A 27,569-nucleotide genomic window follows, 5' to 3' on the forward strand; every position below is an offset into this window, starting at 1 on the left:
TATTGTCATTACTAAGCCTGATAAAGGTAGTGGAACTGTCTTACTGAAGAAAGTACTTTATAAAAAGAGGGTACGCAAGATACTGAATGAAAAAAGAATATTTTAAGAGTTTAGTTTTGATTCTACTCTCAGTAAGAAATGAACTTTATAACATAATATTAAAAGTTAAAAACAATGTTTTATTAGTGAAGACATTAGTAAGGGTATTAGATCGTTATAATGTGACAGTAAATCCCACTATTCGTTGGTTAAAGTGTAGCCCAAGAGTTGGCGATAGTTGGTGATGAGTAGCTACCTTCCCTCTAGTCTTACACTGCTAAATTAGGGACGGCTATTGCAGACAGCCCTCGTGTAGCTTTGCGAAAAATTCAAAAACCAAACAAACAAAATGTCATAGACTAGTAAACATGTAACAAAAGCCCGTTTGTTTTTTTTCTTTTTTCAACTGTACAAACTAAATGGCTTCCACTTCAGGGAGAACTAAACAAATAGATAAAAGCTTAACTTACTAGTATGTTGCTAAATAAAAATATGTTTTGTTTGTTTGATTTTGAATTTCGCACAAAACTACTCGAGGGCTATCTGTGCTAGCCGTCCCTAATTTAGCAGTGTAAAACTAAAGGAAAGGCAGCTAGTCATCACCATCAACCGCCAACTCTTGGGCTACTCTTTTACCAACGAATAGTGGGATTTACCGTCCCATTATAACGCCCCCACGGCTGAAAGGGCGAGCATGTTTGTTGCGATGGGGATTCGAACCCGCAACCCTCAGATTACGAGTCGCACGCCTTAATCTACCTGGTCATGCCGTGCCAAAAATATGTTTGTGAACAATTTTCACCACAGTTACAGTACTGATTAGTCAAAGCTTGTAAACAACTTTATTTACAAATTTGTACTTCATTTAAATTACGATGTTGTAGTATGTGAATAAGGTCTTTGTGTAAGATTAGGCAAGCTTATTAAATAATTTTGCACAAAAAATCGTAAAATTGTAATATCATTATATCATAATAATTAATATTAAATATGTAAAAAAAAGTTGAGAAATGATAAGAAAATCAGACACCTTAATTCAGGATATTTGGTTAATATTAATGTTAGTGCTCTGTTCACGAAGATATCCAAGAGTACAAACAGCTTACCTGAATGTTCATTTATACACCTCCTCTGAGTATGATTATCATAGTGTATAATGACAGGTAGAACAAATCAAATCATAAAGTATATTACAAACTTACAATTATCTATTAGATTTTGTAAAGACACCATGAAATTGTAACGTCATTTTATCACTGTGATTAACGTGAAGCATTTGTGTTCATTTTTTATTATTTATCATTGTGTTTCTTTCCTTTTTTATGAAATCAAGTAGCATTGTAAATAAGATGAGTTTAACATTACTACTTCTTTTACTATTTATTATACGCTTGAGGAGTTTGGCATAGGTTCTCCAACGTCTAATAATTCCAATATAGTTCTTCAACTAGTAATAACTAATTCAATTTTAAATATCTTCTTCTCATCATTGTGACTTTGGTCTCTGTAGTCTGTAGAACAGGGATGGTCAGGTTCATTTGGACTTCTTCCTCCTGTCTGTACTGTGGCTTTACTTACTTGTGAATGTTTATCATGATACAACATGAGAATCGGAGAAAATAACACTTGCTCTGACCCCTTCCAAGGCAAATGCCCACTTTAGTATCCGCATTAACATTCTTGTGTTGTGTACAACGTCGCTAATATTCGGTATTGGAAAGGTTTACAGTTAAACAAACACTTCGGTATGTACAAACAACACATTTCATAAGTTCTCAATTAACACAAGAACATTTTACGTATGAAGATCATTTTTTAAATGTTATTATATTGGTTCAAAAACTTGTGTGGGTTTTATAGTCTAGTAGTAGATAGCCTTATAAGATGTCTATTTCTGAAATATATATTAACAGGAGAGAAGCATTTAAGAATTCTTTCACCATGAACGTACTAGCGATTAAGTTCACGCAGTTAGTAGTAGATTGTTTTGTGCCAATTTTTCTCAAAAGAATTTAGATAATTATGCAAGAGTTTATCGGCTGTGGTTTATATATTTGCATATAAATTTGGATGATATGCTACAAGGGACTTTGTATGCAGCAGTAATTATTGAGTTTTGTGTGTGTATGTGTTTCTTTTTTATAGCAAAGCCACATCGAGCTATCTGCTGAATCCACCGAGAGGAATCGCACCTCTGATTTTAGCGTTGTAAATCCGTAGACTTACTGTTGTACTAGTGGGGAGCATTGAGTTTTGTATTGACTCTATTTTATTTATGCGCTTGCGTGTTATGTTTAACCATGCTGGGCATCTAAATTCGATGAGGGGTCGTATATATCTTTTGTACATTTTTATTATAATGTCTGGTGAGGTTACTTGATTTTCTCCGGTTAGACTTCTTGCACAATGTACGCGTTTCCAAATATTTGCTAATGTATTATTTGTATGTTTCACCCACGTTAGCTACGTTTAGAAGGTTAAAACTAGGACTTTTTCTGAAGTTGTGGTCTGGAGAAGTATTCCACTGACGTATTATTTTGGTAGGTTCTTGTAAATGTTAATAATTGTTTGTTTGTTTTTTGGAACGTTTGTTTTTATGCGATATTTCTGGCAGTATTATTCTATATTATTTAACAATGGTTATAGATTTGTCGCTGCTATGGATGAGGTGGGGTCACTTTTTCAGACTGCAATATCGTTCGCAAATTGTAATGCATACCCAAAGCTTGAGTCTTTTAAAGGCATATTGCTCACATACACGATAAATAGAATAGTTAACTATCCCTCAGAGGACGCCAGCCTCTGCAATAAACGACTCATAAAAGATTCCCCTGACATTTATTTTACAATTTCTATTTTTCAGGAAATTGAATAGCCAGCAAATGATCCCTGGGGGTAATTCCTCATTTGCCATACGGAATCTTAAAACATTGTACCACACTGTGTCGTCTACTTTTTCAAAATCGTTTAAGCAAGCGACAGTGCATTCGTTTCTGTTGAAATTATCTATAATTGTTTCTGTTAATATCACTAAATGGTCTGTCTAAATTTTCTAAATCTATTTCGAAGTTATTTCTAGGTAATTTGAGAGTCTGTAGCTTATTATTCTTTCGAGAATATTTCCTATACAGCTGGTCAGACTAACCGGGCGGTAATTGTTTGGTTTATTTGCTGGCTTTCCTTCTTTATGGAACATAAGGACAATTACTTGCTTCCAAGAAACTCGAATGTATCCAGAGCTAAGTGATAAGTTAAAGAGTGTTGTTATGTGTTCATACAGACTCTGTGTGCCTTTTTTGAGGAGAATAGCTTGAATGCTTTGTTTTTTGGTGCTTTTTTTAGTTTTTGCTAGTTTTACTTCCTTTTCCGATGAGGGATAGTTTTTTTTTTTTGCTTCATCAATCTTTGTTGTTATATTTTGCGTGTTGACTGGGAATTTTGGTGTGCGCATGATAAAGTTCAAGACTGTATTAAGGATTTTATTGGCCTAGGCTTTTCAACTTATAAAGGCTCTCTCGAGACAGAATCTTTACGTGCAATACAAGTATACTCATAGCTTGAGGCCCCGTAATTAGTGTAAGACGCTGGGCTTTAGTCCTGCAAGCTCATGTCTTAATCCCTGGTTGTTTAAGTTTGGGAAGCTTTTTTTAATTATCTTTTAAGTGTTAGTGTATGCTCTTTTATTGTGCATTTCTAATGGAGGATAATTATTGCTGTAGGTGTGTTCAGAATCGTTTTGAGCCAGTTTTGCCAATAAATTGTAAACAAAATTTACTATAGTTGTCGGACTTAATTTCGTTTCTTAGTATTTTTAGTATTGGATCTCTGCTTCACATGAATTGCCTCTGTAGCTTCCTTCAGTCTTTCATCATTTCTGGTATTTCTGCGTGAGATTTCCACGTTCATGTTATTGGTTGTTTAAGTTTTTGCATGGTATGGTTTGTTGTATCTTCAGGCATTCTGTTGTTGTATGACGATAGGCATCTAATTCGGGTTCGTCCGTGTAAATGAGAGTGTGTGTGTTTTCTTATAGCAAAGCCACATCGGTCTATCTGCTGAGCCCACCGAGGGGGAATCGAACCCCTATTTTAGCGTTGTAAATCCATAGACACCGCTGTACTAGGGGGGGAGGGGAGGTTGCCGTGTAAATTATTTGCTATTTCTTTCGATACACTTTTGTCAATGATTATTTTATACTTAATCTAATTTGCCTTCTTGTAATTGAATTTTTTTCTTCTATTGATTAATTTGTATTGGGGATGAGAATGAAAATACACCATATAGGTAAATGATCGCTGTCAATATCCTGACCTACTTAAAAATTGACAAATTTTTGACATATTATACGAGCACAGGCACCCAGTATATCTATTGCCATATGAATAATATGTCAAGGTAGCATCAATGAGTATCACAGTGTTTATACCTGTAGAAAACTTGTATAGAATTCTACCGTTAGCATTCGTTCATTTACAGTTTAAAATAAAATGCTTACTGTTCAGGTCACCGGTTACTGTGGTATCAGTGTTATGATTAATTATAAAACTTAAGAGGTCGGTGTCTAACTTTTTATTGGGCAAGCACTATATTCCCGCTACCGTTACAATAGTTCTATTTCGGTTTGCTCATCTACAATAATAATACATTTATTTGAGGAAGTTTTTGGTACTTCCTTTAAAATGAGTTCAGATTAGTATAACGTAAGTGTACCTATGTTGAGATCATTATTGTTTGCTCGATCTTTTCTAATAACTGAATAGCTTTTTATTTTAAATCTATGGATGATACATAAATAGGTTTCACTGATTACACATATCTTTGGTTAAATGCTTTTGGTTGTATTTTCAATCTCGTGTTTCTTGGAAGTAAATTCACCCTGAATATTGACGTGTGCTACCGTGAATTTATTTTGTAAGTTGGTAATTGAGGGAATGATCCGAGATCAAATCATAAACAAAATTTATGAAATGCTGGAAGAGTTCCTTGTGAAACAATGACTATACAAGTCTTAAGGATACCTAATATCTGCTGTAAGGTGTAAAAAGGTTGCAGTATCATATTTCAAGAAGTTTGTTTTGAATTACACGCAAAGCTACTCAAGGGCTATCTGCGCTAGCCGTCCCTAATTTAGCAGTGCAAAACTAGAGGGTAGGCAGCTAGTTATTACCTCCCACTGCCAACTCCTGGGCTTCTTTTTTTACCAACAAATAATGGGATTGAGTGAAACATTATAACACCCACACAGCTGAAAGGGTGAGCATGTTTGGTGTGACGGGGATTCAAACCTGCGACCTTCAGATTAAGAGTCGAGTGCCTTAACCACCTGGCCATACCAGGCCTATTGTCAAAAAAGAGAAAACATGAATTGTACAAATTACAAATAAGGGTTAGAATGTTCACAATACTAATGCTAGCTCTGTATCTTTGCTTTCAAGAGACACAGAATGATAAAATACCCTTAAATCCATTAAAGGTGTTTAGATGGCTGAGAAAGATCTGCAAGTATCAAATTAATGAAATGCAAAAAACAATTAAAAATATTTACATTTAATATCTACACTTTGAATGCAATTGCAGTCCAAGGAGGATTGAGATAAATGATACAAAACTATAGTATTCAAATAATATCTAATAAAAAACATTAATTAGAACATGAAAATAAGACAAAATCTCAGAACATCAACATCTAAAAATGAAGCTCGAGATTTAGTTGGAATGTAGGCTTTCTCCTCAGGCATATGCATTAAAATGTCTTCAAACAGTAGTGATAATATTTTGATAGCACATTTTTGTGATAATCCATTGTAATTACAATAATAGCATATTATAATACAAATAACGATAGTTCAGGTGCAGAAATGACCTTTTATGAAGTGTTATATGAAATCACAGAATTGATTCCACTTCATAACTTTATTACTGAGGCAGATTTCATGAAAAAATTGAAATAAAATGTTACTACTTTTTCCACACAGACACAAACAGAAACTATTTTACCACTACATGCTGGAATTCAACTTGATGCCAATAAATAATTATTTCAGAGAAAAAAGCAACAAAAAACAGTAGACAAGTTTCCAAAGGTAATGAAAAGCATTTAAGATTATATACTGATTCAAACAGATAATCCTAGGAATGCTCAGGCATGTGATTCACTTAGTACAATTTGATCAAACATCCAAATGGTAACGTACTTTTTTCAAAAGTTCTAAAGAACCAAAGGTTGAAAACATAAAATAGAAACTTAGACTGTACTTTCTTAACAGAGAAACCATGATTAAAAAGAAATTTATAATTCAGTTCTCAAATATTTTAACTGTTCTTAGTATTGGAGGAGGAGGAAACAGTAGAATTTGCATGAACAAATTATTCCAAAGAAACAAAACTATATTAACAAGCCAGATCTTAGAAGTCATCCAGAATTAAAACAAAAATGGGGAAAACTTAAAAATTTAATGTAAAAAAAAATAGCACTACTAGGCAAATAATCAAAGACTTAAAAACTACTTACAGTAAGGCTGAAAAAGAATATTTCCAAAACCTTTGACAGTTATAAAGAGAAAACTTTAAAAAATGACACCTGGAAATTAGTCACATTATGAATCAAAAAATAGTACTTAAATTACTGAGAAAAGAATTTGTTAACAGAAGTTAATAATCAGCAGTAAACCATTTATTACTGCCTTAGTGAACTTTTGGAAACTTTTTATGAATGTCAGTATTATCTACTGCTAATGTCAAACAAACTATCAATTAGCTGAATAAACCAAAAAGTACCTTTATCCAAGATGATACATAGATCTTGAGTGTTGTTGGCTGTAATAAGAATGATGAAGCTTTACAATAGAATTTTCATTTAGTGAGTTAGGCAGATGGGTTGTGATGATAATGAATGCAAAGTAGTATATACGAGTTATCATAATTTAAATTGCTAGTATAATTATAATACAATTCAAAGAAAATCATACAAGAAAAAGATACTGTCTTTGTTGATCAGCTTCTTAATTCATCCAAACTGTGATGTTACTAGCAGAAGAGTAAATAGGATTTAAAGTTGTATTTACAGAAATATTGAATATAATTGTAATATGAAAAATGTCATTGCTGTGTCATTGGTTAGGCTACAAATGTGATCATACTTGAGCTTACTCTCATTAAGATGGACTTTCAATTGTTCTAAAGGTTCAAAGGGGGTTATGATGATAACAGTTGGTAAAAAAAAGTTGTCATACTAGGAAAGGTTAAGGTCTCTGAAATTGTTTTCTCTTGAAAAGAAATAAAATGAGAAAGGATATAACTGAAGTATTCCTGTGTACTTGGTACAAGTATGTTGGAATTCTACAAAAGGAAAAGTACCCTGGATCATTCAATTGTCAATAGGAATCAGTGAAGTATTATCATAATGTTAAGTGTAGGATAACCTAACCTACAGCCAAGTGCATAAACTTTATCATGAAAGTAAAAATATCAATTCAATTTTAAATTTAAATCATTCCTGAATTGAGGTATTTTCTGTTTTATCATCAACATTTTTAATAAAAAAAACTTGTGTAATCAAGAGACTCTAAATTAAGAAGTCAACAAATATTTTTCCTGTTTTGTTGTCTATACATTTCATTTTATATTTTCAGTACATATACTAACAACAATATTAGGTTATACTTTTATTGCTAAGTGGAAAAAAAACAACTAATTTTAGAATGTAGTGTTACCAAAATGCAATGGCTTGTCTGTATATTAGAAGCTGTTAATCTTACTGATTTTACCAATAATTATTCTATGAATACACCATGAATTCATTTTGAACTCATGTAATCAACAGAGACTCTGAATTAAGAAGTCAACAAATATTTTTCCTGTTTTGTTGTCTATACATTTCATTTTATATTTTCAGTACATATACTAACAACAATATTAGGTTATACTTTTATTGCTAAGTGGAAAAAAAAACTAATTTTAGAATGTAGTGTTACCAAAATGCAATGGCTTGTCTGTATATTAGAAGCTGTTAATCTTACTGATTTTACCAATAATTATCCTATGAATACACCATGAATTCATTTTGAACTTATGTAATCAACAGAAACTCTGAATTAAGAAGTCAACAAATATTTTTCCTGTTTTGTCGTCAATACATTTCATTTTATACTTTCAATACATATACTAACAACAATATTAGATTATACTTTTGTTGCCAAGCAACATGAAAAAAAAAAGACAATTTTGGAATGTAGTGTTACTAAAATGCAATGACTTTTCTATATATCAGAAACTGTTAACCTTACTGATTTTACTAAAAATTATTCTATGAAGAATGCAACAAGTTCAGTTCATGAATAATTTTAACTTTGATTGGCTCACAAAGGAATTTACATATGTTTGACTGCACTATTCTGCCTCTTTGTTAGTCAAGCTTGATTTTCAAAATTTATTTATTTCAGCCACAAAATGTGAGATTATGATATACTATGGGGTACAGGTTGTAGTAATTGCTCCATTATTTTTGATGGGCTATACACTAGTATATATATATACATAGTAAATGGCCAAAAGTATGTGGACACTGACCATCATACCCATATGTACTTGTTGAACATTTCATTCCAAAACCATGGGAATTAATATGAAGTTGGTCTCCCCTTTGCTCCTATAACAGTCTCCACTCTTCTGAAAAAGCTTTTCACTAGATTTTGGAACATGGCTGCAGGAATTTGCTTCTATTTAGCCACAAGAGCATTAGTGATGTCGGGTGAGAAGGCCTGGCTTGCAGTTGGTGTTCCAATTCATCCCAAAGGTGTTTGATGGGGTTGAGGTCAGGGCTCTGTGCAGGCCAGTCAAGTTCTTCCACACCAACCTCGCCAAACCATGTCTTTACGGACCTTGCTTTTTTACACGGGGTTATTGTTATGCTGACACAAAAAAGGGCCTTCCTGAAACTGTTGCTACAAAGCTGGAAGCACACAATTCTCCAGAATGTCATTGTATGCTGTAGCATTAAGATTTCCCTTCATTGGAACTAAAGAGCCTAGCCCAAACCATGAAAAACAGCCCCAGACCATGTTTCCTCCTCCACAAAACTTCACAGTTGGCACTATGCATTCAGGCAGGTAGCATTCTCCTGGCACCTGCCAAACACAGATTTGTCTGTCAGACTGCCAGATAGTGAAGTGTGACTAATCACTCCAGAAAATGCATTTCCATTGCTGACGCTTGGCACTGCGCATAGGGATCTTAGGTTTGTGTGCACCTACTCAGCCATGAAAACCCATTTCATGAAGTTCCCAACAAACAGTTCATGTGCTGACATTGCTTCCAGAGACAGTTTTAACTCGATAGTGAGTGTTGCAACTGTGAACAGACAATTTTTATGTGCTTCAGTACTTGGCAGTCTCTTTCTATGCGCTTGTGTGGCCTACCGCTTTGTGGCTGAGTTGCTGTTGCTTCTAGATGTTTCCACTTCACAGTAATAGTACTCACAGTTGACCGGGGCAGTTCTAGCAGGACAGAAATTTGATGAACTGACTTGTTGGGAAGATGGCTTTCTATGGCAGTGCCATCTTGAAAGTCACTGAGCTCTTCTGTACGACCCATTCTATGTATGTCTATGGAGATTGCATGGCTATACGCTTGATTTTATATACCTGTTAGCAATGGGTGTAGCTGAAATAGCTGAACACACTAATTAGGAGGGGTGTCCACATACATTCAGCCATGTAGTATATATATATTCACCATAAAAAGTCTAATGTGTTGCAGGAATTACATGGAGGACATAAACTAAAATTATAATTTATATACTTTGAATTCAGATATACAGTTTACATTAAGACTAGAATTTCATTAAAGAATATGTTTAAGAATAATTTAAAAAAAAGATGATTATGTAATTTACATATTTATCTGAAGTATGTTTTTATTTTCTATTTTCTCTCGAAAACTAAATAATGGTATGAAAGAATCCTGTAATACATTAATAACAAACCTTTACACTTGTATCACAACATTTATTAGAAATCTTCAAACAAATATAAAAATCAAAACTCTGTAGACCACTATGTTACAGCACCATTTGAGAGAAGTGTCTGGTACAACTTCAGATAAGCACTGAGCAGAGATAATATTTAAAATGTTTGAATACCAAATCTCTAGAAATATTTCAAATGCTTAAATTAGTTTACAAATTTATACAGTCTGGGAAACTTATTTACTTTCTGTTGCAATGTCAGAGAATTTACAAATGATCACTTATACTAGTTTAAATACAGTGACCTTAATAACTTTATGATTCTGTCACAAATCTTCATCTATTAAGCTAAATGAAATAACAATTTTATGTTACATGAACTGGTCCAAGGTGCTTTTCTGGTTTGCCTGTTTCTTAGAAGATGGTTTTCTTTGGAGTAAAGGTTTAGATTTAATAAACATATTCCTTGACCCGCAAACAAAAGTAGAATGTCCTCCTAATCCATTGTAGCCTTTCCTTAAAACTGACTCTTCATCTGGCTGCATTGATCTTAAAGGTTTGAAGAGATTTTCAGTTACACGAGGATGATGGACACTAATTACAGGTGTGTATGACTGATTAATAAAAGAAACGCACTTGTTGAGCTTCTTCACAGATGTTCTCTACAAATAAAGCAAAATTTCTAATTATTACAGCCATAAAATAAAAACTGAGACCTCTCTATCCAAAATTGCCAACAGTTCTCTCTTACATATAATACTATATTATTTATAACCAATAGAAATACAAAGTTTTAATCTATCAAATGAGATATATTGTTTCATGTACAGGAAATTGTCTATTTCGTTTCCAGTTCAAATATTTTACAATAAAAAGATTAACCAAATTTTTTAACAGCTATTATTGCATAAATAGTTAGAATAGGGAAAATAACAGACACAATATTCCAACGATAAAGGGTTCTGTTTTCATATTTTATGTCTGTTTTTCATTATTAAAGGGTATAAAGTATATTTTAGTCTTTAAGGTTTTTTATTCTACAATGTTGCTTCAAAGAATTTCCTCAAGTGGGTCCAATCTACTCCCTCTCCAAATGGGTTATTCATGTAATGAAGTAGATATCAACTAACTTTGCAAATCATAAAAGCATAACATGATCAAGTAACTTTTATTTGAAGAAACAGTAAATTGAATTGTTACAATTTGTTTCACTTGTGTATGTACTGAAAATATCTATGCATTCACTGACAAACCACACATTACATTTGTCTTCTCTACACCTTTTTTATTATTTCTATTTTTGCATCATTTTGATTAAAAATGTAATTTTTTTAAGTTAACTGCTTCTTGAACGACTTCACACCTTTTGTTTTTTCTGCCATTTTCAATCACTGATATCCCATAATATTGAAGTAAACCTCTCTAAAAACCAATCAAATTTCTTTACACAACCAAATGATCTAATTACTGTTCAGAATTTTCCACTAACAATCACAACCATTAATTACAATGCCATTCATAACACATTTCAAAGGGTTGACATATACAAATAATTAAAATGCATACTTCAGTTTGTTTTTTCTCCAAACTAGTACAAAGATAATTGTTTCAATGGTGAAAATCAAAATAGTGTCAATATGCAAAGTACACATCCTACAAACAACACTGTTATATAGCATGTTTATCATTTTTTAAGTGTTTTTGCTTTGAATTGTCATGCTTCGGTGCTTAGTGTGTTAGACTATTCCATCCTAAAAAAGGGATGAATTAACTGCACATTTTTAATTCATCTGATTTCACTACTTTCTTTCTTATAATGCTAGAGCTGTTGAGCAAGACATTTCTTGAGTGACATGAGGTTAATTTTGTTATATATAGTTTCAGACTTAAAGGTAGCCTGATTGAATGAAAGGTAAAGGGGAATAATGCACAGTACTATGTCTTTTCTTCTCATTTAGTTAAGATATATATTAAAGTGTTACATATAAAGAACAAAACTTCCTACTTACAGATAGATGATTTGGGGAAAACTTCTCAGTAGAAAGATCAATGTCTTCTGGGTCTGTCAGTCGTGGTCTTTTAACACTTGCACTTTCTGGACTAAAAGTTGTTAAAAGAAAATTTTTCTAGTGTTAGTTATTTGTAGCAAACTCATTATAGATTAATAAACGAAATTAACCCTTTCATAAAAAACTTGGTATAATATAAACAAGTTAGGTTTTTATAACTTTTGATGCAGAATGTTAACTACAAAATTTGATAAAATTTTTGCACACACAAAAAAATGTTTCAAATAAAGTATGTTTACCAAAGCTTTGTTTGTGAAAATATTAGGTCTGTGCTTTACTAGTCCAATTAGGAATTAATTTTAATGTTATGATTAAAAAAACACTCTTTGTCCACCAAATCTCAAATATTATTTGACTAATCCCTCAAACTATCTAAACATGTTCCAGATGTTTGTTTTCAGTGATACTTTATATTTTCTATTATTTTCTCTATCCTAACTATATGGGATTTTTCATTTTGACCAACCTCATAAGAAATTAAGAAATAAATATAAATTATGCTTTTCAATTCTGTAATAATTACAGATTATAACATGAAAACACAAATGTTTAGTCTAAACAGCTTAAATCTCATAATATTATGCACTAACATATATTTTTTATCATATTGACCTTCCAGCCATGCCTAGCTAACACTACAGAACATATATTGATGAGTGTACACTCATGTTACCTTATCCAATAATGTAAAACTAACCTTTAGTCTTTACAAAGTTACCTGTCTTGGCTGTACTCTAGTGGACTACCATTTGGTAAAATTCAATCACATTTCAATTATTGAACAAATGTACACAGATTATTACTATAAAAAATATGTTCTCAAACTAATTTAAAAAAAAAAACACAGAACAGTAAATAAATAAGTATAACAAACAATTATGTGTTCTAGTTATGATGACTTTTGTACTCATTTGCCGTTTGCCATAGGTTTCTATACTTTTCCAAGTTTTGCAAGTGGAGGATGTGAAACAAAATAATTTTTTAAAGGTTTTATATATATATTTTAATAACAAAAAAAAATCATAGATAACTATATGAATATCACAGAACCCCACTTTAATTTATTAAGTTTAGTAACTAAGCTGTATTATGTCTAAAAATACATGTAATTTTGAACAGAGTAAAGATACAAGCTACCTGCTTGAAAACTTGGTTTGAAAGAACATAATGGGTTTCAAGCACTTTAAAATGGTTGAGAAAGCGATTAGAAAAATATTCTGAGTTTTAGATTGGTTATTCACACGTCAAACAACCCAATGTGGAATATATTACATTAACAACACTAATGCATGTTACAAACACCATTAGACCGTACTCCTCCTAAAGTAGTATTCCCCTACAGCATTTATGTAAACCAAAAGCTCATTCTGTATGAGGCAAATAGGCACACCAGATGTGGAGGTACTGTGGAAAGATATTTATAGGAAATATTTCCAAGTAAGAATAATTTTAATTTCAGACTACGGAACAGATAGTTACAATCCTACATTGAAAGGATGGTGGAAAAAACCATGACAAAGATAAAATTAAAAAAGATATGCTTTATTCAGAAAGTATAGCAAAAGAATGGGAAACTAACTAGGGATGGATCTAGGGAGAGCATAACCAGGTTAGTAGCATACAAACGATAAACTGTTTTAAGAGTTTATAGAATAATACCTTTCACACAGCTTTACAGTTAAATTTCTAGACAGAAATCCAGAATTTAATATTCATAAAATAATATGATATTCCAAGTACAGGTTAGTAGGTATCACTCTAGACTGTAGTCCAAACTTTAACATTTGTACAAGAACATAATGTTCATAGCTTAATACCCAACATTCTGAAATGAAAGCCAAAATCGAACAATCCTAGAATCATACAATGTTCCATAGACAATTTAATAGCTAACATTCCACACTGAAGTTCAAATTTCAACATTTCTAGCGAAGTAAGATGCTCTTATACACAATTTAGTAGAGAGTTTTCTAGATTTAAAATCAAAATTCATTATTTTGTGAATAATGTTATGTGCAAAGTACATTTTAGTAGCTAACATTTCTTAGTTCTAAAATTTCCAGAATAAAACAATGTTCCAGACACTGCTTAATAACTCATATTATACAGCGTAAACCAAAAATAACATTCGTAGCTTTATATGATGATTTGCAAACAGCTTGATAGTTGCCAATCTTGATTGAAAACCTAAAGTTAACACTTTCCTAAACTCAAAATGTATTTCCAATATACTTACCTCACAAAAAGCATTTCTAAGCTGTCCTCTTGCCACTTGCCTGGATATTCCCACTTATCCTCATATATGTTAACATGATATATCTGCATACTACTATGCAAATAATTAAGCAACAACCCTCCAACAACATTGTGACACTATCATAACTGGTGTTTCCTCTAGTCTTGCAGCTGTTACTAATTCAAGATTGGTCAGATAAAATCAAATTATACCTGAAATGGGGTGGATGGGTGGGAGATGTATGCAAAGGTATGTATCTATCAAAAATATATTTTCAGTTTAGGAAAATGTTAATTTCGAGTATAATATCTCACTCCATTCACAAAATGCTAAAATCATACAATGAACAGTAAGCATAATACAACCCATTTATGTGATATGACATTATATTTGGAAGAAGAAATGGATCATGTTGAAAGACTTAATTAAACAACAGTTGACATCTTGAACGGTACATCAGATCTGTAGTAGGATGATACTCAACACCATAGATCATTTGATATGTCATATCAGCATTGGTCTTACAGTGTGGATTTAAGACCAAGTATTCATGGTCAGGCAACACTTGCCAGAGAAAGACCCCTGAAAATAAAATAAAATGAATAGAGTACTTATGCACAGAGAAAGAGAGGATAAGGGGATGTAAAAGTATGCAGAGTGGTCCACACACCAGCACTAATGATGTCCTTCAAGTGAAGATGGTAATGGACAGCCAAGGAAATTGTAAGATGGATCTAACGAAAAGAAATGTCCAAAAGATGACAATTACCTGGAGAAAGGAAAGAATACACCAGACAAACCAAACTTGTAATGGAAATGGAAGAGGTTATGATTCCAAGGAATAAACAAATGGAAACTATAGAAAAAGTAGTCCATGTCACATAACATTAGAGAAACCTGACTGGGCAAAGGAAGCAATTGGTACTGGAATGGTCATAAGGGTGGAATTACCTTTTCAAGCAGAATAAAATTTAGAGCATAAAGAGGAGAATGTAGGAAATATGAAACAAAACACAGCTGAAATCAATTACAAACAAATCAAAATAATAATGTCTGCATGCTAACATGTAGTAAAAAGAGGTTTCAAGGAAAGGTGATATAGTAAACATAAAGGTAAACATTCAAATGAAGGAAGGAATGGAACAACATGTACATGACTGGTGTTTGGAAAACACAAATATATTAAGTAAACCTGAATATGGCTGATAAAAGTCACCAGATTACCTGTAATAAGGAAACCAAAGATCTCCTGTCAAAAAGGATATGATGTGATGAAACAAAGAATGGAAAGGATGGTAATCATGTCAGACAGACCAACAGCAGTTTGTGCACCACTTCTAAACAACTATGGATGAAGGATGAGAAGGATTGAAAATTAAGATAGCCACAGACTGCAAAAAAATTCGGCCTTTCTGGCAAAGCATCATGAAAAAGTCATGCATTAAGATGGAGTGTGAGAACAGATGGCTCTTTGCCTGATTGGGGCTGACATATGAGTATTGAAAATAAAGGAACAAGAAGTGGATAACATAATAACTGGTATAGCAGTGGAAAGCATGTCCTTGCTATAATTCACACCATTCTATGTTGTGTTCTGTTAGTGATTCTGAATTGGCTGGCTCAAACATGTTTTGACCCAAAACCTTCTGAATATGAAGAAAATGAAAAACATCCACAAAAAGATGACATTCTGGATGAGAAAAGGGAAGAAATACACCCAAGGTAGAGTAGTCACAATACAACCACCAAAACATTTGGTATGAATGGAATGATGAAAGGTGAGGACACCTAAAATATCCCAAACAAAAACCCATTGATGTATCAAAGCCAACTGAAAGTGATTCATGTGGGCACAACCAAGAGGAATTAGGGTGTCTAGAGAAACTCACATCCTAAAAAAAGAGAAAAGTTTTCATGCAATGTGAGAAGTACATGATGAAATGCTGCATACAAAATGGCCCAAATCTCCCAACTGAAACAGATAAAGTTCAGGGGAATGATGAGCAGCCTCACACAACAGAAGAAGAGAAGAGAAGAAATTGAGAAAAACAGTCAGGTAGAGATGAATATGAGAAAGCAGTGATTAGGTAAACCTTAGTATTGGGGTCCAATCCCCACAAAGGGAAAACTGACTTCAAACACTGTAAGTCTAAATAAGGGATACCAAAATGATGATAAGCAAAACCCACAGTACAAGAAAGTTGGTTGGTTGGTTGATTTAATGTTTTATGGCACAAAGCAGCTAGGCTATCTGTGCCAAATGTCCGTTAAAAAGGTAAAAGTAAATTCAGTAAAATTCATAAAAGGAAATTAAGGTAAAACAAAAAGTTAAAATATAAATAAATAGCATAAAACCAATTTTACATCTAGTCTACAACATCAAGAGAAAAACTACAATAATTCAAGTTGTAAAGGACTTTCTGTAGCATGACTGTAATAATCATAACTCACCAGGAAGACGAGCAGGTAAGAATAAAAACCACCGTCAGACACCTGAAGTTGGCTTTTCTATTCCTGGTTTCAAGTTACTTAATGTTACGGTCAGTTTCTAATTTCAAATCGAACTAGATGAACTGTGATTTTTAAAAGGAAACCACATTAAAAAGGTGTAATGTATAAATTAAACAACTTAAGTGGCATTAAAAAGATTAATGGCCTTTACAAAAACTAAAAACATTACCAAGGTGGATAGTGTCACCATCACCAATAACACTGTCTAACATTATGGACAAACCTTGAGACAGAACATGCTTAAAATGGTGCTGTCGTTGGGAATCATAATGATGACAAGAAAGTAAAATGTGGCTTATTGTGATCTGAGTGTTTTTTCGAACTATACACTGGTGCATCAGTTCCAGATAAAAGAAAATGATGAGTTAAAAAAAACTGTGACCAATGAATAGTCTAGTTAGAACAACTTACTCTTTCCAATCCTTATAGGAACAAGACAGCCAAAGTTCAGTATAGGGTTTTATTTGGAAAAGCTTGTTTTCATATTGCTCACTCCAAGCCAACTGCCAGCTAGCACGGGAAACAAGCCTTGAATACAGGACCATAGTCCATGTATGGGACAGGCACAGTGGTGATAGTGCCAGAGCAGATAGACTTAGATGCAGTGTTGGTGAGCTCGTTCCCGCGAATACCAACATGGCCCGGTATCCAGAAAAACTGGATAGAAGTAGATGTTAAAGAGAAATGGGCCAGTCGGTTTTGAATATCAGCGAGAACAGGGTGTGAGCCAACATGAAGCAATTCCAGGGCCAGAAGAGAACTAAGCGAGTCAGTATAAATAGTGCAGTTGGAGTACTGCTCAGTTTAAATATTATCCAGGGCAAGAGATATGGAATACAGTTCAGCAGTGAACACAGAATATGTAGAGGAGATTTTGTGTGCAACCACCGTACCGCAACAAACTATGGCAGAGCCCACTGAATTACCTGATTTGGAACCATCCATATCAATTGAAATGGAAAGATTGTTCGAAAGATGTTCAGTACATAAAAGAGGGTACTTCCAATCGGGAGTATCTGCGTTTCTCAGATGATTTAAGAAAGGTCATATTTGGGGACTATAATAAGCCATGGTGGGATGGGCTGACCAATGGATTCTGCAATGTTATCCAAGGACAGACCCAATTCATCCAATTGTACCTGGATGTGAAGGCCAAAAGGAGCAATGGCAGATTGTCTGTTCTGAAAAAAGTATGGTCCACTGAGGAAGGAAAACGCATCCCCAGGTGGGATGCTTTGGTAAGGAACGAAGTTTTGAAGCATATAGTAAAGACAGTTGCAAACGGCAGAGGTGCAAAGAAGGTTCATGAGACTCTAAATGTATAAGCTCTGAACTGGGGAAGTGCGGAAAGCCCCAGTGCAGAGCCGAAGTTTTTGATGATGAATAGAGTCTAGCATCTTTAAGGCCAATAGTCTGGCAGAGCCATAGACCAGTGATCCATAGTCGAGTTTTGATCGAATAAGAGCACAATACATCTTTAGCATAGAACATCAATCCACTCCCCAAGTGGTGATAGAGAGGACATGGAGGATGTTCAGTGCTCTTGTACATTTGACCTGTAGCTGCTTAATGTGTTGTATAAAGGTTACCTTACTGTCAAAGATAAGCCCTAAGAACCTAGTCTCAGAGACCACAGGCAGCACAACTTCACCAATACGGGGTTCAGAATCAGGGTGAATACCCCATTGGCAGCAAAAGTGCATGCATACGGTTTTAGAGAGAGAGAAGGCAAAGCCATTTGCTGTGATCCACTTCATAAACAATTGAGGGCATTCTGTAGCTGCTGCTCAATACACCTCATGTTTGACAACTAGCATGAGATGTAAAAGTCACTGACATAGAGCCCCTTTGCAACAGTGAGAGGGAGTTGCTCAGTGATGACATTAATTTTTATACTGAAAAGTTTCACACTCAGAACACAGCCTTGAGGGACACCAAGTTCCTGTAGAAAAGAAAGGGAAAGTTTCGAATCCACAAGAACTTGGAATCTCCTGTCCATTAAAAACTTTTGAATAAAAATGGGAAAATAGCCACGTAACCCATATATATGGAAGTCTCATAAAATGCCATACTTCCATGTTGTGTCATAAGCCTTCTAAATGTCAAAGAATACTGATAAAAGATGTTGTTCTTTGAGAAATGCTTCTCTGATTGGCATTTCAAGTCGAATCAGGTGGTCCACTGTGGAGCACTGTTGTTGGAACCCACACTGGGTGGACGAGAGGAGGTTGTTTGATTTGAGGAACCATACAAGATGAGCATTAACCATCCTCTCTAAGGTCTTACAGAGACAGCTCATCAAAGCAATTGGACTGTAGTTTGAAGGAATCTTGGTATCCTTCACAGGCTTTGTGGAAGGTGGAAAATAGCCTGGCACCAGGCATCAGGAAAAAATTCTCCTGCCAGATCCAGTTAAAAACAATCAGAAGAACAGCATGAGAAGCAGGAGACATATGGCACAGCATTTCATAGTGTACATCATCTGGTCCAACATATGTACTGCCAGACCGATGAAGGGCCTGTTTGAGTTCCACCACTGTAAAGGGACGATTATAGTCATAGAGATATTCAGCTCGAAAGGAAAGTGGTGATTGCTTTGCCTGAGTCTCGATGGCCAAGAAGGTGGAGGAACAAGCAGAAGAGCTAGATATCTGGGAAAAGCTTTCACCTAGAGTATCAGCAATGCTCGGGTATCAGCTACTTCTTGGCCATCAGAGAGCAAGATGGAGAGGGAGACAGAATTATATTGCCCACTAACCTTTTGAATCTTGTCCAATATGATTTTGGAACTGGTGGTAGAAGATATGCTGGTTGTGAAGTTAATCCAAGATTCCTTCTGCCATCAACGTCTTATCCACCGAGCATATTCATGGGCCTGCTGGAAAGCGATGAGGTTTGAGAGTGTGGGATATCTATGGAAAGTATCCCAGGCCCATTTTTGAGCCTTTCATGTCATGTGGCAGGCAGGATTCCACCATGGATGAAAATATCGTGGAAAACATGTAGAGGTTTTAGGAATATATTGAGCAACTGCTTGTATAATACAGTCAGTTACTGCTGCCATACAGTCATCTATTGATGCCTTACAGACTTAATCAAGTTCTGGTAGAGAAGTGAAAGAGGGCCAGTTTGCCTGATCCAGCCTCCACCGGGGCACACGGGTTGGGTGGCATTGACCACAGTCAGTATCTCTCAAGATTATAGGAAAATGATCACTGCCTTGTGGATTATTGTCAATCCTGCATGAAAAAATGGGAAAATAATGAAGGGGAGCAAATTGACAGATCAATTGCAGTAAAGGTCTAATTAGGCACATGTGAATAAGTAGAAGAATTAGTATTGAAAAGAGAAAGGTTGTGATCAGAGTATATGCTCTACAGAGCGACCCCTCCTATCAATAACAGCACTTCTCCAGGGATGATGATGTCCATCAAAGTCCCCTAGGATGAAAAAGGGAGATGGCAACTGTTCAACGAGAGCATCAAGGTCTGATTGATCATATGTCTCTCCAGGTAACAGATAGAGAGAACAAACAGTGATGGTATGACCCAAGTAAACACAGCTGGCTACAGCCTCCATGGGTGTGTTGAGTGGCAAAGACAGGGTGGGCACATGCTGATCAACCAACAGTGCCACCCTTTCATGCACTCGTCCATCACACAACCTGTCATTTCTGTATAAAGAAAACCACTGAAAGGTGACTGTATTGGCAGGTTTAAGATATGTTGCCTGTATGGAGAGACAAACAGGATGGTAGGAAGCAATGAGTGTTTTGATGTCATCCAAATTAGAACATAAACCTCGATAGTTCCATTGTTTCAAGGTGGCCATTTTTAATGACGGGTAGGCGAAGTGGCTGGAGAACCCTTCTGTTTACAATCACATCTTTTTTCCTTACTGTCCTTTTTTGAGAGAGCTTGAACAACCTTCATGGATCCTACCCTGGGTCTATTGGGCAGGTCTTTGCTGTTGGTAGGGGATTCCAGTGACTGAGAACGTGAACAAATCATCATTTTGCATCTTGGGATGGGAAAAGAAGACGTATCCAAGGAAATGCCTGTACTCGGAACCAAAGGAAGTGGATCTGGGGATTTGTTTGAATGTATGTAAGGGACAGAGATGGGTGTTGAAGTTGATTCATCAACTTTTTCAACCATGGAGGTCAAAAAACTTCATTTGTTTTGAAAACGTTTTTTTTTGAAGCACAGAGAGATCTGTCTGCACTCCCACTGTAGTTGTGAAATGAAGTGTAGCAGCATATGTATGAGATGAAGTGGTGGACAGCAACTTTCGCACCTCAGGATAAGTAATGCTACAAATCGTTTTCAAATGCTGTACCACTTTTTCTTCCAACCATTTAGGGCAAGAATGAAAGTAGGACCGGTGAAACCCATTGCAACTGATGCAATGAAGGTCCGTTTCACACTCATAGGCATCATTATCTTTGCCACTGCAACGAGCACATGTCAAGAAACCATGACACGATGTCTTTGAGTGAACGAACTGCTGACACTGGAAACATCAGAGAGGGTTTAGAATGTGTGGCCATACCCTGCAATTAAGATATCCTGCCTTGATGGCGGGAGGCCGACATGGTGATGTAAATGTCAGAACGAGGATACTGTTCAGCATTGTAATTCCATCTTTGTGAATGCAGATATGCTTCACTGCAGAAACTCCTTGAGTGGAGAAACCAGTGAGAATCTCTGACTCGGGGATGTTCTTCAAATCCCTCTCAACAACAACTCCTCATGATGAATTCAAAGTAGCATGAGGTGTAACCTCAATAGGTGTATTCCCAATCACCTTTGAATGCAAGAGGAGTTCACTACGTTGAGATGTTGATGTTTCCACCAATATGTCACCAGATTGAAGCTTCTTTACTGACTTTGGAGAGTCAGCAGGTCTGTCTAGTCCTTTCTGAATGAAAAAGGGAGACATCTGCTCAAAAGATTTTTCTGAAAGAAAATGTAGTATAAGAAAATGAGGTAAAACAGGTGTTACAGGTGTTGAAGATTGCTGCTTGGAATCTTCAAGATGTGGTCGTTTACCTATGGACTGTTTTATTTGAGTATTTATTTGGAGGATCCATAATAAAGAAAGGGAAATTTTGGTTCCCACTGACCCCAGCCACTTTGGAACCCTACGAGGGAGTGCACTACAATGCCAAACAATAACACTGCAGCAATGCCAGGGTTTTGTGAGCACTATACCCAAACACCAGCATCAGACACAATGTCCACAATACCTGTTGAAAACATCCAACACTGGTACTTGGTTGACCCTAGCCCGAGTGGACCAGCCGAATGACCCAAGGGAGCCAACCCAAGGCTGCCTGTCTACAGAAATTCAAGACCAAAGTGGTGTGTTAGGGTTGAATCCCTCAACCCACCGGGATCCTCTCCTCCCCTTCACGGGTCACCACACATGGCAAAAACATAGGTGGATGTTTAGATCCCAGAGGAGTTAAACTGAAAGAACAGAACCATCCCTGAGAGATCCCCTCACCACATACAGGAATCCACACCAAGGGGAGAACTTGGCAAAGCTTTCTTGAAGACTCATCAGGAATGCCACCTTTTGAAGTCTCCAATATCCTCCCAGTCACACTCATCATACTTCAAGGCTTCTAACAAAATCTTGATGTTGTTGCATTCCTTTCTGAGGTGGACCTAATGAGCCATCAATGAAGAGGCGTCACTCGTTCAAGTTACAGGCAATTCCAATTGGCTCGCACAGACCGGATACATTGTGGAAGAAGCAGAGCCCATCTTGACAAGAAAAGAAGCTTGAAAAATGTCAGTGACACTTCCTCTGACTTGCACACTTTCATCTGACAAATCCTACTCCTTGAGCCTAGATGTCAAAAGCTTGGCATTTGACTTTGTTAGACCAAGATCTTTGATCAAGTCATTGAGGTCTCTTTGGTTGGGGTAGTATGGGTTTCTCTCACCAGCTGCACCTCTGAAATTGCAATCTGAATCTTCAACGTCCACCTCTTCTTGTAAGTTCTACAACAGTCTAGAAAGTTCTTAAAAATTCTGGTAAGTTTGAGAAGATTCTCTATCAGCTACTCAGGACCAAATCTGCCTGAAATGTTCTGGAAAATGAGCAAATTTAAAATTTCATTACCCAGATCACAAAAGCAAAGTTTGAAGAGAAAAATAGGTCCTTTCCATTTACTTTAGGCATAAACAATTAGAAAATAACATTTTTTACCCAGGAACAAGAAAAAGTAAAAGTTTTATTACATTGTGGTATGATACAAAACAACACAATTCAATCCATTGCAGTAATAAGATCTTTCAACTGTCAAAGAAAATTTGGGGCCAAAAATACAACCCAGTCAGAACTTCAGTTAATTTTCACCCTGTGTGATGAAAATGTTTAACCCAAATGGATGTGGAACAAGGCTCTGGGTTTAATTTACTTTAAATGTGATGATTGTTTTTTTGAGACATGCAGTACGCTGTTGAAACATGCTGTGAAATGATCATTGAATGATAGCCATGGTAGAAGGACATGCTACTGTTTATTTATATGACAGTGATGTCAGTTGATGAGGAGTGCAGCAGATAAATATAGATTGAGTGAGGGAGATGGTATTTGATGGCATCTCTAAAAAGATTTATTGATTATTGGTAAATAATATAAATATATATATATATAGGAAATTTATTACCTATGTGTTGTCTCTTACACTTCATCATTAATGTCCTGACAACACTTAACACTATGTTTTTTTTATAAGGATGTGGAAGTATATTGCATTATTTTTAAATTTGAATATAAAGTTTTGAATACCAAATATTCACATTCTTATAGATAAAACAATGTCCTAAACTTATTATATTTTAACTGGTTTTCTAACTAAACTGTTACTGGGATGAGACAAATTTGTTAACTAGTTGAGCTACAATTAGACAATAGAAAACATAGAAACTAGGGCCTAGTTTTTCAAAACCTATTAGCTGGATGAACCTTGCCTTGTAAAAATTCAGTTAATTAAAATCTTTTATTTTTATAAATTGGGTTAGAGATAACCTACAAGAAATAACAGAAACAAATTCTGGCATACTTTGAAACGAAAAATATAAATTGGGTTACAAACAACTTAATAGTAATAACAGAGAAAATATTTGACATATTTTGAAAGGCAGGATGCAATAGAAGGGTTGTGGCATATGGATTTTACTTTCTTGGTTATATAGATCAGCAAAGCAGAATGCTTAGAAGTAGAAATTTACATCTTAGTTTGAAACTGATTATAGTATAAGTCTGTATTTTGTGAGAGACTTAGATCATCATATAAAGACAAAAATGTAAAGTAAATCGGGCAATTCAGTGCAAAGAAGCATCATATAATTAAGAAAAGTGAAGATTACAAACTTAAATATTTCCATTTGATAATAAGAAATCAAAACTCAAATAATGTTTAAACACTTATTCCATTACATATAATTTCAAATAATTCCTAAAATACCTTTTGACTGGAGAAAGAGAAGCAGACGAATTGTTTGACACTGAGAATGAATCATTCGTTATTACTGTTTTCTTTTCCAGGTACTTTTTTTCTCCCTCCAGTTTTTCAATGGTTTGTTTTAAGTGTGCAATTTCAGTCAGTGCTGATTTCAAATGAGCACTATGCTCATGCAATGCACTTGTTCTACATCCAAGATCTTTTTTCAGTCTTGATACTTCATCTTTTAAACACTGTTTTGATTCTGTGGCGGACTGCAATTCCCTTGAATGTAGATATAAAAAAATGCGACAGAAATCACTTAATACTAAAACTGCATTGACATTTATATATATATAAAGTTATACTGAAATAAAAGCCATTTAATGATGTAACATATATAAAAGTATATGTGGATGAGGACTATAACCAAAACTACAAGCCCTATAGAACAAAATTATACCAGAACCATATTCACAATCACAAGTTTTATTCAGTGAAGTTTGAGCAGGGTATTGTGTTTCAAACTAAATTTTATCATACAACTATATCACGTTCTTTAAAAAATAGCATTGTTTTTTTTCCTCCCTCTCTCTCTCTTTCAGCAATGTGAGGTTTTTGGTGTGAACAAAATCTGTGCTAGTGAACAACATGTTGTGTGGGTCAATGAATGATATCAAGGATATCGAATTCAAAATTACAGAGAGCATATTAAACTCCTATAACAGTTCTTGAAGCACCCTGTAACCATGTTCTAGATTTCTTGGACAACACTTGTGATTTTCAATATGCCTCTCATGAAATGAAGCTTTCAAAATAAAACAATTTTATATATACAAAGGTTTCATTTATAATCACATTATAGCTTGTTTTTTCACTCAGTTATTTACATTATCAGACATTTGTTTGTTGTTTCATTTTAAAGCTATTTTGTTTACAAAATTATTTTACTACCAAATATGTTTAAATTAAATTAACTCACCTCACTGAAAAACAAGACAGTTTCTTTGAAAATATTACATTTCTAAACTTTTATGATTATGTCATACATATTTTTATTCTATTAATGAACATTAATATTTTTATCATAATTTCATACTATATTTTGATTATAGCTCTGCAAACTGACATTTATTTGTCAAAAATAAGGTCTTGCCAAAATCTAGTTTCCATCTACTAGCTAAGTATTTTCTTTAAGAAAGCAAAAAATGCTAAGAAATCAAGCTTCATTATGATTCATATATTTATTTTTTCTTTACAATTTTGATTTCTCTTGTGTTTATTGTAGTTTTTAACTGAAAGCTCTTTTGGCATTTGTTAAATATATTATTTAAATTCCCATTTTACTGACTAATTTGGGTTCATTTTTAGCTGCATGTAAACATAAATGTACTCCACTTTTAGTTATAAAATATTTATCCAAAATTATATTGCATTTTCCATGTAAAGCTTCCACTTTCATTAGTTCAATTCCAAATAACAACTGTAGCACATGAAGACTATAATCAGTCAGTTTCTCACCTCAGTGCTTTTAAACACACTTTGTGCAAATGTAATATTCAAAAATAAAAGCAGGAACACAAAGTCAGATTATAATTTATAAATAGGATATACATCAGCTTTCCAGGTCTGTGCGACACTTTTTCTTTCTGTCTGTGGGACATATGCTTATCAATTAGAGCTGAGTAATTACCTCAATTATCAATGACCATGAGAATTGATTACTTTGATTGGTGTCATGTGAAATATTTAGTAAATTGAAATTATTGTTTAATCTATTAATATAAAAAAATAATAAAAATATGCTTCTGATTAATACAGTTTTCAGCTACTTCAACTATCCAACACTTCAAAATATTGTCATTATGACTTCTCATTATCACTTTTTCTCAATTTTGGTATACAGAATGCAGCTTTTTGTTGCATTGTAAAGATGCTATACAAGAAATTATCTAACTGTTGGTCACAAATATTGGCTGCTTTCTTTACATTTATTTCTTACAGCTTTAAAGATCTGTATCAGTCATAAATATTTAATACTAACAAGATATATAAGTACTTTAATAAATTAAAGGTATCACAATACACCAGATTGGATGTAAATTCTTATTTGGATAATATAAGGTGTGTTTGCCACATACTCAAGATATTTCCACACAAACAAGTAATTAAGAATCACATTAGTTGTAGTTATTATTTTCTCTATGTTACAAGTTAAAAAAATGTTATCATTTGTCTTAAACCTCTTCTTCTACGGTTTTTACCAAGTTACATTCAAAATTTAAACTACCTTATTAATCACGGTGTACTACTAAAGTTGGCATCAAAATGTAGTTAATAATCCAAATATTTTGTATAAATTTCACATTCTTAATTTTATAAGCCAATATTTTAAAAAAAATCCTCAATTTCCCCTGGTATGAGAATTATGATCTTATTTCTAGATTAACCCTCTTCTCTAATTTATTTACCACTCCTCTGAGAAGTATGGAATTCAACATAAATTACTAATTATAAAATTGTCATCACTCAGACAACTTACAATTTTATAGCCTTCAATCTTGTTTGGTTACAAATCCATAAAATAGAAAATCAGAACCTCTTTGCTTGCCTGTCTGTCACATCCTCTCTTTCAGAAATTGCCAATAGTTCTTTCTGACATTTAGTACTATATTATTTACAACCAACAGAAATAAAAACAGTTTTAATTTATCAAATAATGCATTACATTACATTGTTTTCTCTACAGAGAGTTGTCTATTTGTTCCAGTCCAAACATTATTCCCACGTAAAACATATCAACAAGCGTAGATAAATTTTTAATGGTTCTTGTTACATAGCCATATGGCTTCATGTTACTATTTAAGATCATTTTAGAAAGACAAAAAGAATAATTTAGATTTATTTTGTAATTTTTTTTCATGGTGGTCATACGGTTAGTCAAACTGATTGACCTCACAGAGAGGTAGGGTGGAGAAAGTAACAGATAAAGTGTCACTGAAAAAAACAAACAAATGTTCTAAATTTATTTAGGAGGTTTCAGGAACTATGCAAATGAAATTTATGAATTTTCAGATGGAGAAAAGTATTATTAATCTTAGCACGAAAATCACTTCGTACTCAGAGCAGCCAACATTTTGATTTCATATCATAACAGAGAAATTTTTCAATGAAGTATTTTCACTAAACTTCAAATTCTCTTTGTTTATAAGTGATTTACTTTATAGATAAAAAGTTAATAACTCAACTTTAGTTGAACATGAGGTGAGCATCCCTCATTCTATCACTTGT

The 27,569-nt window shown here is 34.2% G+C and overlaps 1 protein-coding gene across 7 annotated transcripts in view; it reads right to left on the reverse strand.

Moving 5' to 3' along the window:
* Positions 1-10,022: 10,022 nt before the first annotated feature.
* Positions 10,023-27,569, reverse strand: part of nopo (TRAF interacting protein no poles) — a 48,629-nt gene continuing 31,082 nt past the window's right edge. For all 7 annotated transcript variants that reach the window (XM_076453748.1, XM_076453731.1, XM_076453761.1 and 4 more), the window contains 3 exons: positions 24,303-24,563; positions 12,013-12,103; positions 10,023-10,665 (listed from right to left, as the gene is read on the reverse strand). In XM_076453748.1, the coding sequence (XP_076309863.1) occupies positions 10,375-10,665; positions 12,013-12,103; positions 24,303-24,563 (643 nt within the window). In that variant the 3' untranslated portion in view covers positions 10,023-10,374. The remainder of the gene's footprint in view (positions 10,666-12,012; positions 12,104-24,302; positions 24,564-27,569) is intronic.

Source organism: Tachypleus tridentatus, chromosome 1 (assembly GCF_004210375.1).
Source record: "Tachypleus tridentatus isolate NWPU-2018 chromosome 1, ASM421037v1, whole genome shotgun sequence".
In the NCBI taxonomy this organism is placed as follows: Eukaryota; Metazoa; Arthropoda; class Merostomata; order Xiphosura; family Limulidae; genus Tachypleus; species Tachypleus tridentatus.